Here is a 13,314-nt window from a genome sequence, read left to right on the forward strand (position 1 = left end):
CACGTTCCACCAGGTGTTAAGCCTAAAGAGGCTAGGAGCCTAGGAGCCTTCTTCTATATCGTTTCCTCACGACTGAGGATCGCGACCACATGTGAAGTTCTTCCACTGTGCTCGATCATCGGTGGCATGGACTGCATGGTACAGACTATCACCAAGTGCGTGCGTCTCTTGCTAGATCTGACCATCTGGCTGGTGTTCTGCCCACGGCGCGCTTACCCTCTATGCGACCCGCAATTATGAGCTTCTCTAATTCATGTCTGGAAGACCGCATGATGTGTCCGAAGAAGCTCAAAACACGTTCCCGGCAGATAGAAGAGAGCCTTTTTCGGATGTCTAGCTGCCTTAGAATGGACTCATTTGTTCTCATGGCAGTCCACGGTATTCGTAGCATCCTCCGCCACACCCACATTTCAAAGGCATCGATCTTTTTGATATCCCGGCTTTTCATGCAGGAGCATTTCATGCATATGAGCCTAGGAAGAGCCTAAAGAGCTTAAAGACATCACAAAAATAGTGCCACCACCTAGGGATACAAGGTTGAATTCCCAATAGTATTCGACCTCGAAATGCTCAAACCGGAACAAAAGACCGCTTTGCAGCAGAAGTAATGCTGTCTGCCAATTTTGGACATCAAAGTTTGAAACAAAACGCTAAAGCGCTAAGTACTGACCAGGAAGGCAAAACGTTTTTCAGGTGGTAATAATTAAAATTAAACTAAATGTAAGATTAAGGGATTGTACAGCATTATGAAACGGAAGCTCTGACTCGTGGTGTTACAGATTAACGATCACTGCGTCATGTCCCATGAACCTGCAGTATTTCCCCATGGACCGGCAGCTTTGCCACATCGAGATTGAAAGCTGTGAGTATCCACACACACACAAGCGCCCGTCCCCTTTGTACAATGTCTTACATCTTATGTGTGTTTAACTGTTAATCTATTTGCCTCTTTGTTACATCGACAGATCAGTACGGAATGATTTTAAAATGAATAACGTTTAAACCGAGAATGAGAAAATCTTTCCAGAGATGATAGAAAAATAATATCAAAAAAATATATATTATGTGTGTTATAATATGTGTGTACTCACCCGAAACAACTGTTCAGTTGATACTTACCACAGCGCAACCTCACTGGGCTTAGAATGTGTCGTGACACCCTCCGTAACACAGACGGCACTCGGGACACCGCACGCGACACACGCGTACACTCGGCCGCGCCCTCGATAAGGCGCGTTCACATGTGTTGAGTATCGACGACGTAGCGATAGGGCGCGCGGCCGCGAGCGACAACTGATACCGGGACATCGACGCCGCGGGTCGGAGGAGGCGGCCCTCTCGCATGTACACCCGCACCGCTTGACTCATCGCACCACTCACCCCCACCACAGCTCTCACCCTCGCATCGTAGTCCACCGACCTCCTCAGTGCTCCCGTCACTCGCAGCACCGGTTCGACCTCATCTTGCGCCTCATTACCTCATTTGTATTTTTCTATCATCCGGGGCGGCGAGCCGAGCCGAGCGGTCGGTTCGGCTCGCGCGCGACTCTCCCGGCGCGGCGTACCGTAAGTGATAGAGTTTTGTGTGTGTTGGCATGTCACCGAAGTCGGGTACACGATGAGGGACATAGTGTACGTTTGGAAGGACGGCGCGTCGAGCGTCGGCATGAGCAGCGAGGTCCAGCTCCCGCAGTTCCGCGTGCTCGGGCACCGCCAGCGCGCCACGGTCGTGACGCTGAGCACAGGTAACGCGCCGCCTCCTCCGCCCGCGCCCGCGCCCGCGCCCCACAACCTCCCTCGACGACACGCAAAACCCAACGCGACGGGTCCGGGGCCGATTCACTCACACTCTATGTGGTGCGCACACAGTCGGCTACACGATGCGCGACATCCGCTACAAGTGGAACGAGGGACCCAACTCGGTGGGCGTCTCCAAGGAAGTGTCGCTGCCGCAGTTCAAGGTGCTCGGACACCGCCAGCGCGCCATGGAGATCTCGCTCACAACAGGTTCGCCGGCTGTCTTCACGTTCTTCTTAGAGAGCTACGATTTGTTTATTTCCAGAGAAGTAGCAGCCCTCCCTGTGTAAAGGTTCGGAGTGCGCCCAGACTGCGCGCGGTGAGTCCCGTCCCACGCCAGGTACCACGCGGCTCCGGCGGACTGTAACTTGTCGTGTACTGTTGTAGCTACTAGTCATAGATGTATTAACTCATTTTGCTTTGACATAAACAACTCTCACGAAGGAGCAGGGCGGCGCGCGGCCGCGCACAGTCTGACCGCGCCTTTGTTGTTGTTTATTGACGTAAGCGCTTACTCAGATTTATAAATTGGGACTAATTTGATTGCTGACCCATAAACAATAAATTTCGAAGGAATTCCACTCAGTTTGAAGGTTTTATTAGTGTTTTAGTTGTCGCCTTTATAGCAGTGCTTGGAGTCATTCGTGATGAAAGCCACACGAAGTACCCACACCGCGTACCGTTACAGGGAATTACTCAAGGCTGGCGTGCGAAATACAGTTCGTACGCTCGATGGGGTACTACCTCATCCAGATCTACATACCTTCGGGTCTGATCGTGATCATATCGTGGGTCTCGTTCTGGCTGAACCGGAACGCGACCCCGGCCCGCGTGCAGCTAGGGGTCACCACCGTGCTGACGATGACAACGCTCATGTCATCGACCAACGCCGCTCTGCCGAAGATATCATACGTCAAGTCTATCGACGTGTACCTCGGGACCTGCTTCGTCATGGTTTTCACGAGCTTGCTTGGTAAGTTTAGAAGTAATCGGACAAACCACTTCCACCTCTGTATGGCCCGTCTTATGAAGTAATGAAGAGTGGTCGTTGTCGCCTACGAGCATCAGCAATGAATCAGGTACAGCCAAGCAGCTGCCACGAAACCTAATCATGCTCAGTTATTGGTTAGCATTCAAATACTGCGAAAACTGGTTCACGGAAGGTAACCGCTGGTACTGAAAGCAATATGAACTGTATTCCAGAATACGCGACAGTTGGCTACATGTCGAAGAGGATACAGATGCGCAAGCAACGGTTCATTACCATACAAAAGATTATGGCCGAGAAGAAGATGCCCACGGAGTGTCCCCCGCCGTGGGACCCGCACACGCTCGCTAAAATGAGCTCCTTAAACCGCTACCCTCCTGGTAGCAGAGCTTCCGTGAGTAGAAGTGTAAGTAGTCTTATGTTATGTAGCTTCACGCAGTTTCCTACTATTTTCTTTTCTAGAGCACGCAATGCAACACATCCAAAACCAAACGCTCCGCATTGGGCTTGCGTAAGGTTTAAAAGCGGCCAGAGCACGCAATGGAATACATCCAAAAGCCAGCAAACCGTGTTGTGAGGCTTGAAAGGTGGGGTAGCTGTTGCCCTGTAAAACTGAGACTTAGAACCCATGTCTCAAATTTTGGTGTTGATGTCCATGGGCTCCGGTAGCCACTTAACATCAGGTGGGCCGTGAGCTCATCCACCAATCTCAGCAATAAAAAAAAACAATAAAAACATAACACTTAAAATATCATTATATACCTTTCAGTCGCAGGAAGTTCGCTACAAGGTCCGAGATCCGAAAGCGCACTCTAAGGGCGGCACGCTTGAGAACACGATCAGCAGGAGCAGGATGAACATCGAGGGGGACGCGGCGGGGCCCGTCATGCACCCCCTGCACCCGGGGAAGGTACCCACACCCACTGCTCTGATATTCACAATTAACTTTACCTATAAACCGTTAATCAGAACACAGAACCTAGTTACGAAATTGCTTGCTGTCCTAGGGTACCCCGCTGGTACATAGGACCCTCACAGGTCTCCACTTGACTCTGTCATGCGCTGGCTCCTTGATATCACTCCAGGTCACACAGCAGTTCTCATCTCAGCGGTGCGTCGTATGTACAGGGCGACCAAGTCTTCTCCTGACACACGATTGCCATTCAAACGCGATTGATGCTGCTTATATACATATATATACTACTTCAATATTACTATTTGGGTAAACTCATTTGTGAACAGAATAGAATTTTTTTTTTGGACTAGCCAGCGAATCTCAACCTGGGGCACGCGGGGACACATTGAGAAGAGCTAAATGTTATAAACATTGGATAGATTTGTATGGATCTGAATGTTGGCTGACGAAAGCAAAGCATGAAAGAGGAGTGCACGCGGCAAAGATGCGAAGGACAATGTGATGGAGAAGATAAGGAATGAGTATATCAGAGGAAGCGTGAAAGTAGCCTCGGTAATTAAAAAATTGAAGAGCGGACGGTTAGCGTGGTATTGACATGTGATGCGTAGAGAGGAGATGCATGTGACTAGGAGATGCATGGAAATGGTAGTGCAAGGTAAAGGGGGAAGAGGTCGACCGAGGAAGACATGGATGGAGTGTGTGAATGACGATATGAGAGAAAGAGGAGTGAATGTTGAGATGACGGCCGACCAGTATTGTCTAAATTACGTGTATTTTAAAGTATTTCATTGCGTCTCCCCACATCAAGTCCACAAGAGGTTCAGAAACCTTGTCATGTTCCAGGACATTGGAAAATTCCTCGGCATGACGCCCTCGGACATCGACAAGTACTCGAGGATCGTGTTCCCGGTGTGCTTCGTCTGTTTCAACCTGGTCTACTGGATCGTGTACCTCCACGTGTCCGACGTGGTCGCCGAGGACCTGGAACTGCTCGAGGACAAGTGAACGGAGCCACAACCACGGTTACTACTCGGGGCACTCCCAGCGGACCCTGGGTGGCGTCGCAGACAGCTGCTGCGGGCTTACTCCTAATGCGATTAAATAAGATAGCGATCACGAAATCGTATTAATAAAAGACTTTTGAAGAGCACGCAACGGATCACAAAATGTTAGCTAACCTGCGAGTTCAACGTACCGTGGGCTCGTCTGACGCACGCAGCTACCTTCATTTTAGCAATAATTATTTAATTTCGGTATTAACGAGCAGCTACTGTGTATTTTGTAGGCAGCGGCTTGGCTCTGCCCCTGGCATTGCTGAAGTTCATGAGCGACGGTAACCATTCACCATAAAGTGGGCCGTATGCCCGTCTGCCTACAAGGACAATGAAAAATAATTACGAAAAATCTCGGCGTTGGAAAACACTTAATGATCTTCAAACGACTGTATTGTTTTTAGTTTAACGTAACACGACTAATATATAGATCTAACCGTTTGACAACAACAGAGACACGAAACGTTCAAATGCAGAACACCTTTGTTTTTAAAGTCGGGTATCTCAAGTCTCTGGGCCTTCTCTAACATCAGAGTACCGAGGCACTGACTGGACAGTCGGTCTGGTGTCCGGAAGTCGTGTCATTCAGTTATAATTTATAATGATTGGTCTTTAACCGACCATGATTTGTTTCCAAAAAAAATGTTATTGCCATTTTCTGTACTCAAAAGTAACCGCACGCCACATGAGTAGTGAAACAAACAACTTCAAATTGTCATATTTTTCTTTTGGTCAACTTTATCTATATCTATAATATGTATCTATTAGTTGAACATGTCAATAAGTAAACAGAAATTTTCACGGTAATAAATGTAGCTGTACATTTTCTGTCTCTAAACTGTGAATTTAGCAGTCTTATATTTGCGAATACGCTTAGTAGTACGATTATTTAAAAAAAAAGACGCGACAAAACAATAATTTCGCAATATTTTTTATTTACACGCAATGTAAAGCAAATACATGTTAGCCGAGGTCAATGATCTGTTGTGTCGCGGGGGGCGTCCGCCGCTTGCGTTTACCATTACGGGTTGACGAAATACAAACTTAGGGTATTATTATATTGATTTTTTTATTCCGTTGGTGACGTTTTCGCGTCCGATCCTGCGTCGGGAGTGGTCCACTTACACCGCACACGGCTCAAATCACTTTATCACATCCAACTCTATTCGGACCAAACTCTTAACTCAAAAAAAAACCACTTCTATAAAACTTTATAGTACACGAGTAAAAAAAAAAACTAAAACCTAAAAAAAGTATTCAAAAAAAAAGCGGAAATTCTAAAATAGATTAATAATTAAATAAATAAAAAAATACTACTCTTACGACGTGTTGTAAATATATATATATACATACATATTATATTATTATATATAATATTATTTTTTATTTAAAGTCACTGCCATATCATTATCGAAAGTATAGTTACGATACAATCAGACTCGTAGTATCTTGTAAATAAATTTGAATACATCCAGTTAATTAAACCTTATAGCACTCATAGCCGCGAGGATGGTGAAGCCCACGGGCAATACCACATTGACCAGAAACTGGACTGTAAAGACGATTGACAGAAAACCTCTAAATAAAATTTAGGTTTAATACGTTACAAGGAAATTATAAAATAGATTTATAAATATCCGAAAGAGACAAATGCGTTGTTGTTCTAAACCCCCCCCCCCCCCCCCCTATTTCTGCCACGGAGCACTCAAAACCAACCAAGACTAAGATTTACGTCTCAACTGTGACTATGATTGTTGTGGTGTCTATGGACTCCAACAGCGGACCGAGAGACAGCATCCGCTCGTAGATACAAAATTAAACAAATAAATAATAGTTTAAAAAAACTAAAAAACACCCTTTATATAAAATTCAACTAAACAATATAATTAATGAATTTCAATTTTTTAAATTTTTTTGAATGTTGAATTCTTATCGGTCCTCGATAAATATACAAAAATATACAAAGTTTGAATGAAATCTGGCCGTTTAAAGTGGGTGAAAATCGCATCTGAAGGGACTCCTTATCTGACTAGTTACAAACATACGTACTAGTGAAGCTAATATAAAGCGTGTAAAAAAGTCACTTTGTCTAAATCAGAAACACATTTTGGAAGTCGGTTATGGTGATCTCCATCCTTCGTAGTTCGTAGGGCATTTGCTCTCTGGTCGGACTGTGACGTCACACAGTGAGCCAACGGCCGATGAGAGCAGTGGTACCGTAGATTGAGGGGAATTGGGACCCTTTCCAAATCCACCACAAATTTTCAATGGTTTTTCTTAAGGTAATACCAATAAAATTGATATTTATATAAATTGAGGTTATATTTTTATATACAATGCGTTGTTATACATAGTTCATTACAAAATAAACACAAAAACTGAAAAAAATAGCTTGACCTGATTCACCTTGGCTTTGGGGTGAATCAGGTTACGTATGGGGACAATAGAGTTTTTCGATAGGGCTGGTACTATTTAGTCGTGAGGTAGGCTAACTTTAGGTATGTAATTAACTTTTTAATATCTTTAATGAGTTACAAAACTTTGATGATTAAATTAAACTATTTAATATTCTTAAGCACTAAATAAAAGTAATTTTCAGTTCAACAAAGTTAAATCTAACAATTCAACAAAAGTATTGTGACATCCCAGATCTGTCCCTATTCTAACTCTAGTCCTTATTCCTCCCAATCTACTGTAGTAAAGGAACGCATTCTATTGACGGGGGGTAAGGGGTGTTGGGGGGCGGGGTTGCTTGCAAACTCAAATGTACAACAATTGACAATTTACACAAAACGCATTCGTAATTAAAATTGTTTACTATTTATTTTAAAACTATTATTAAAGTATTCAAAACGTCGGAAATATGTTATAATTATAAACTAAATTAACACGTTGAACGCCATAATATGAATAATCGAGTATTTTGATTTAGGCAACGAGGCTCACCGGTGAGCCTTATCTTACTAAACCATTCGGGCCATGAGCGTCACTCGTGAGCCTTTTAACCCTTTGACTGCCGTGTAGGTCACCGGTGCCCTACGCGGCGCAGTGAAGTAATTATGTCGATTTCTGTTATTAAGCGCCTGGATTGCTCAACTTTGACTTCTTTCGTTTTCAATGTATGTTTTATTTATTTTATTTATTTACTAGCTTTTACCCGCGACTTCGTCCGCGTGGAATAGTTCACAAATAATGCTTTATTTTAGAACAAATTTGGTTAGCATAAAAACGTTATAGTGAGCAAACCTTAACATATAAACATATGCTGTCGCGGACTTTTTTTAGATCTTTTAAAGGGGAACAATTCTGTCGTACATTATTTTAGCCGTTTCTGCAGCGCACGCAGCGCAAGCTCTCAAAAGGCAAAAAAAAAAACGATTTTGCAACATTCTTTAGTGATGCTCCGCTTGTATTGGTCTCAGCGTGATGTTATATAATTGGACCAGTTGCTCCTGAGATTAGCGCATTCAAACAAACAAACTCTTTAACTTTATAATATTAGTATAGATCAAGTTATAAAAGCTATGGATACAGGTAGTCCAAAATAGAACCAAATGGAAGGACTGGGAGGAGGCCTTCACCATGTTTAATGGGTTCCTGCCAAACATAAGTGAAGAAAATTTAAATTATTATATACCTATTTACTTTGTATTTTAGCAGGAAATAAAAGGCTTTTTATTTTATTTATTTATAGATCAAGTTGCACCAACAAAGTGATCATCAATACAAAACATTTACCTATTGACAAAAGTTCATGGCAGATGTCACCTCGATTATAGATGCAATCGACAGTGCATTAACAACAAAATTAAAAAAAAGATTATATAACTACGATTTGATTTATTTTATTTATTTATTAAGTATTTAGTCTTTTAGAAATAGATTCACTCTCAGTATCTTCGGATTCGTCTTTCTCAGAGTTTGCTAGTTATTTCGGGGTCTTAGTAGCAGAAATCGACATAATTACTTGCGTCATGCGTCACGTAGGGACCCTCGTGGCAGTAAAAGGGTTAACTAGACGGTAAAATTCGCTAATTTTTATCTTCCGTGCAAAAATTAACGCATTTTAAACATTTTAGAACGAGAATCTCAAGTTGATAAAAATTAGTGATTCCCTGATTTTGGCTTGGCCCGAATGATACCTATAGTAACGCTAGGCCCGCTGGTGGATCGTAAGGCGTACAATGTGTTAATTAATCAGAGTTTAAACTGTAAATCTGATCGTGTCGATTGCGATCAATCAGAAACTGGGCAACAATCGTCCTAAAACACAAACACATACACACACATATCGGGTAAAGTTTAACCAAGTTTAAGGACACCGGCACCATTTAAATGTTTAGCATTCGCGTTACACACACACACACACACACACACACACACATACACACACACGCAGACAAGTGCTAATTTATGTTCCTGAAAAAAAAAAAACAGAAAAAAAAACAAAACAAAAAGATACATTTTGGATCCACATTTTTTAATGATGAGATACGTTTTAGGGTAAAGATCGTATTGTAATCGGTGGTCTGTTTTGTAAATATTAAATGTAATGGCAATAAAAGTTCTAAATATTACACTAGTTGTACGATAAACTGACTGTACGACTTCTAATTTAGGTAATAAAGTCTGATGCTCAATACTGTTTTGTTTTATTGTTCTTACTGGTAGTAGGACCTCTTGTGAGTCCGCACGGGTAAGTACAACCACCCTGCCTATTTCTACCGTGAAGCAGTAATGCGTTTCGGCTTGAAGGATGGGGCAGCCGTTGTAACTATACCTTAGAACTTATATTTCAAGGTGGGTGGCGCAATTAGGATGTAGAGGTCTATGGGCTCCAGTTACCACTTAAAACCAGGTGGGCTGTGAGCTCGTCCAACCACCAAAGAAATGAAAAAAAAAATGATTCGACGACTTCGGTTCGGTAGGCAGCGGCTTGGCTCTGCCCCTGGCATTGGCTGACGTCTATAAGCGACGGTAACTCACCATCAGGTGGGCCGCATGCTCGTCTGCCTATGCGGGCAATATATGGTTACGCACTGGGGTTCGGGATAAATAAAAATTCCACCAAAGTACAAACTGTATTAGCACTTAGAACACGCACAGAACACTTTAAAAATTTTAATTCACTTTTCCGATTTGCTTCAGGTGATCCGTTCGCTGTTTCGCTTCGAGTAGTTCCGATTACTAACTAACTGCGTGCCATCTCTGCAACGGTTTTATAGTCGATACAACATCCCTAGATTTATCGAGAACATTCCTTACAAGTCGAGTGTTTTCGATGTGGGTTTCCACTATCTGACAATAGATGGCGTTGTACTCCTCGAGCGCTCTAGATGTCACAGGATCTTTGATATTCGTTTCGGCTATTCGACGCTAGATGGCGTTACTCTTTCCAGCTTAACAATATAATTTAAAAAAATGGTTCAACCGGAGGATTCCATTAAATACGCCCACGCGGTTGTTCAAGCGCTCACTTATAACGTGTCTGTGTCTGAGGGTGCCCCTAGGTATGCCGATGTTACATGAGGCCCAGTCGCGTCACTCCCCAAAAGGTGGTCTATGGGTCGAGAGACACGGGGCCGAGTCGCACCACTTCTAGACACATCACCACCGGTAGACAACCGGTGAACAGGAGACTCTGTGAGGAGGATCTCAGGGCGCCACCACATACCGCTCTGGGAGACTTACACCCAAAAAAAAAACAAATTAAAATTAACAATATTGTGTTTATTAAACACCGATATAAAAACATAAAATGAATTAAATTTACAATAATAGTTATAAGTACTAGTGAGAGGTGAAGACAGTTACAATATTGAAATTAATAAAGACGGTGTGTCGGTAGATACACCGAACACTCGAGAAAGTTTTAATAGAAATACAAGAAACATTAATAAATAAAATAAACAGAATACGCTTCACCGGGATCACTTCCCAGCAACCGGGGTTGCTGACTGCGAGCGAGGCTGGGAATGCGGGTGTGTTCTATGTCTACCGAAGTCAAGCAGCCTTCTTTGGACCGACTTGCTGGAGCTCCCCGCTTCTGGCAACGTCGATATAGAAAGGTGCTGTGGGATCCCGAAGGTGAACAGAAGGTCACGCTCCGCACCCTAACTCTAGTACATATTTTGTACCAGTTGAGGAAGAGTTGAATTTACGTGCAGCGAAGTAAATTCAACAATTCCTGAATTGCGGTGACAAGAGACGGCCGACGTTTCAGAGCCTTCGATTCGCCTCGAAGGCTCCGTCGGCTGGGCATCCTTGGGGTGAGCCGCGCCGTCTGGTTGTAGTGTTGACCGCGGTAGCCCCCCTACCTCATCCGGGTTCTGACCTCGGAGGGGATCGGACGTCGGGTGTAAGAGTGCAGGGGAGTCGTTTAATGGGTGGGCCCTAAAATCCTTGGGCCCGCGGTCTGCTCACAACACCATGCAGATCGTTGAGTCTCACATACCCCGCGCGCCCCTTTTGCGCGGGGACCTCGTAGGAGGTACGGCCCTGTACCCGAAAAAAAAAAAAAAAAAGGTGACGCTGCACCATTGCACTGCGCAGTGGTTAACCCTTACGAATATTTTTATTTTTTATAAGTTTCACTTCTGCCGTGTGTGGCTTGCACACACACACACATACATTTTTTTATTTTTTAACTTACTGTACGTACTTCAAGTGTAATGCGGTTCTAAGCATCTCGATCTGTGCATAAGTCTTTTAATATATCTGCCATATTTCGTCAAATTAAGCTTTACTTCAAGTTTGGCAACAGTTGTGATCTTAACATTGCCGGTGTACATGATCAACAATGACCACTCCATGGTATGTCCTACTAGGAATAACGGTAATTTCGGTATATATATCGTTAAATTACGTCCTACTCTATGTTTTTCGACACACTTTAATAGAGTTGTAAAGGTATACTATATACCAGCAAATTTATTTATAACTAGCTGACCCGGCAGACTTCGTAGTGCCTCAAACAAAAGGAATCCGTCCGACGGAGGACATATCAAAGGAAAAACAAAATCGTTATTTTTATTTAATTCCGAGCATTTTCATATTTATCTACCTTTTAAACCTTTTCTGGATTTCCACAAATAATTCAAGACCAAAATTAGCCCAATCGGTTCAGCCGTTCTCGAGTTTTAGCGAGACTAACGAACAGCAATTCATTTATATATATATATATATATATATAGATTGGCTTATTATTTTATTTATTTACTTAGTACTATTATTTCGTACCGATAGTCAAAGTACTAGCGTCTACAATAAGTATGACACACGCAAACAACTTAATTTTTTCAGGCTACGATCTACTTCGTCTTTAAAATAACAAGCAATAGATTGATTGACGAAACTGTTTTGACAACCAGGGAAAAGTGATTAACCAAAAAGAAATTTATGGACAAACAAATTATTATGATTAATTCAAAACAGAAATTTCATAAGAAACTTATGCGAAGGATCAAACGATATTCTGATTACTCACCGACTGCACGAAAATATTAGACCGATCAGTAGTAATACAATCCTATTTATTGCGGCCAAGTCCAATATTTCACATAAATTTGCCCTTTAAAATAGTTCTCATCTTATCTTCTTCTTTCTAGCGTTTTCCCGGTCTATTGCCAGGCTCGGCTTTCCTACTTAAGCTCCTCCACTTTACCAAGTCCTCGGCATCCTTCTGCGTTTGGTTATTCTCCTCCATATGCGCATTTACCACATCCAACCAGTGTTTCTTGGGCCTATCGCATAAAGTTCCTAACCCATTTAATTAATTATATAAATTTCCCTATATAATATTTATTCTAAAGGAATGTCTATTCGATTTGAGAAAGACCTTTTACACAATTACGTCGAGATTGAGCTTCAATATTTCCTTCGCCCCTTCAACGTGATGCAGTCTTTGTTCTTCCAGTCAAAGTACAGAATTGTCGACAACTTCATTCTTCCGAATACGCTTTTTAAGAATATAATGTCATTTGTGGTTTCCGTTCTTTGTGCCCTGTCTTTTATATATACTATCATATCAGTTTGGCAAAATACTCATGCTACCTCATTTCATGCTCTAGTTACTTCTGTTTACTTGAGCTACAATATCTATGGTATCCTCATAGGCTCAGTATTAATTATCTGGCTAAGTGACAGGAACATTGAATTCGTTTTGAAAATCCAAGACTTGATCAAGATATTGGAGTTCAACAAATGTTTCTTAATTGAATACGCTTTTATTAACTCGATCATTATGGCCGCAATATTCATACTTAACTTTCTTCTGTATGGTTATTTTTTGTACATCTTCAAAAGTTTCTCTTGGCTTGACATTTTCGGCTATTGTGTGTATATTAATCAAGATCTGGATATAATCTATGTTATAATTTTTGCGAACATATTGAAGAAGTGCGCTAGTCGTTGGACGGTAGAGGCAAGACAGAAAAATAATTTCAATGACCAAGGAAAATGGGTGAAATTGTTTAATGCGTTTCTAAATTTAACAGAATCCTATCAATTATATCAGAAGATTTTTGAATTTTATGTGAGTATAATTCGTAAAACTCAACTTA

The 13,314-nt window shown here is 42.3% G+C and overlaps 1 protein-coding gene across 7 annotated transcripts in view; it reads left to right on the forward strand.

Annotated features, from left to right (window-relative positions):
- The window catches only part of LOC100500925 (ionotropic GABA-aminobutyric acid receptor RDL3), a 31,892-nt gene extending 22,497 nt beyond the window's left edge, over positions 1-9,395 (forward strand). For 3 of the 7 annotated variants that reach the window (XM_021348779.3, XM_012691379.4, XM_021348782.3), the window contains 6 exons: positions 780-862; positions 1,870-2,007; positions 2,486-2,770; positions 3,001-3,191; positions 3,555-3,695; positions 4,545-9,395. In XM_021348779.3, coding sequence (XP_021204454.1) covers positions 780-862; positions 1,870-2,007; positions 2,486-2,770; positions 3,001-3,191; positions 3,555-3,695; positions 4,545-4,706 — 1,000 coding nt within the window. In that variant the 3' untranslated portion in view covers positions 4,707-9,395. 7 annotated transcript variants of the gene reach the window in all.
- The last annotated feature ends 3,919 nt before the right edge of the window (positions 9,396-13,314 follow it).

Source organism: Bombyx mori, chromosome 20 (genome assembly GCF_030269925.1).
Source record: "Bombyx mori chromosome 20, ASM3026992v2".
Taxonomy (NCBI): Eukaryota; Metazoa; Arthropoda; class Insecta; order Lepidoptera; family Bombycidae; genus Bombyx; species Bombyx mori.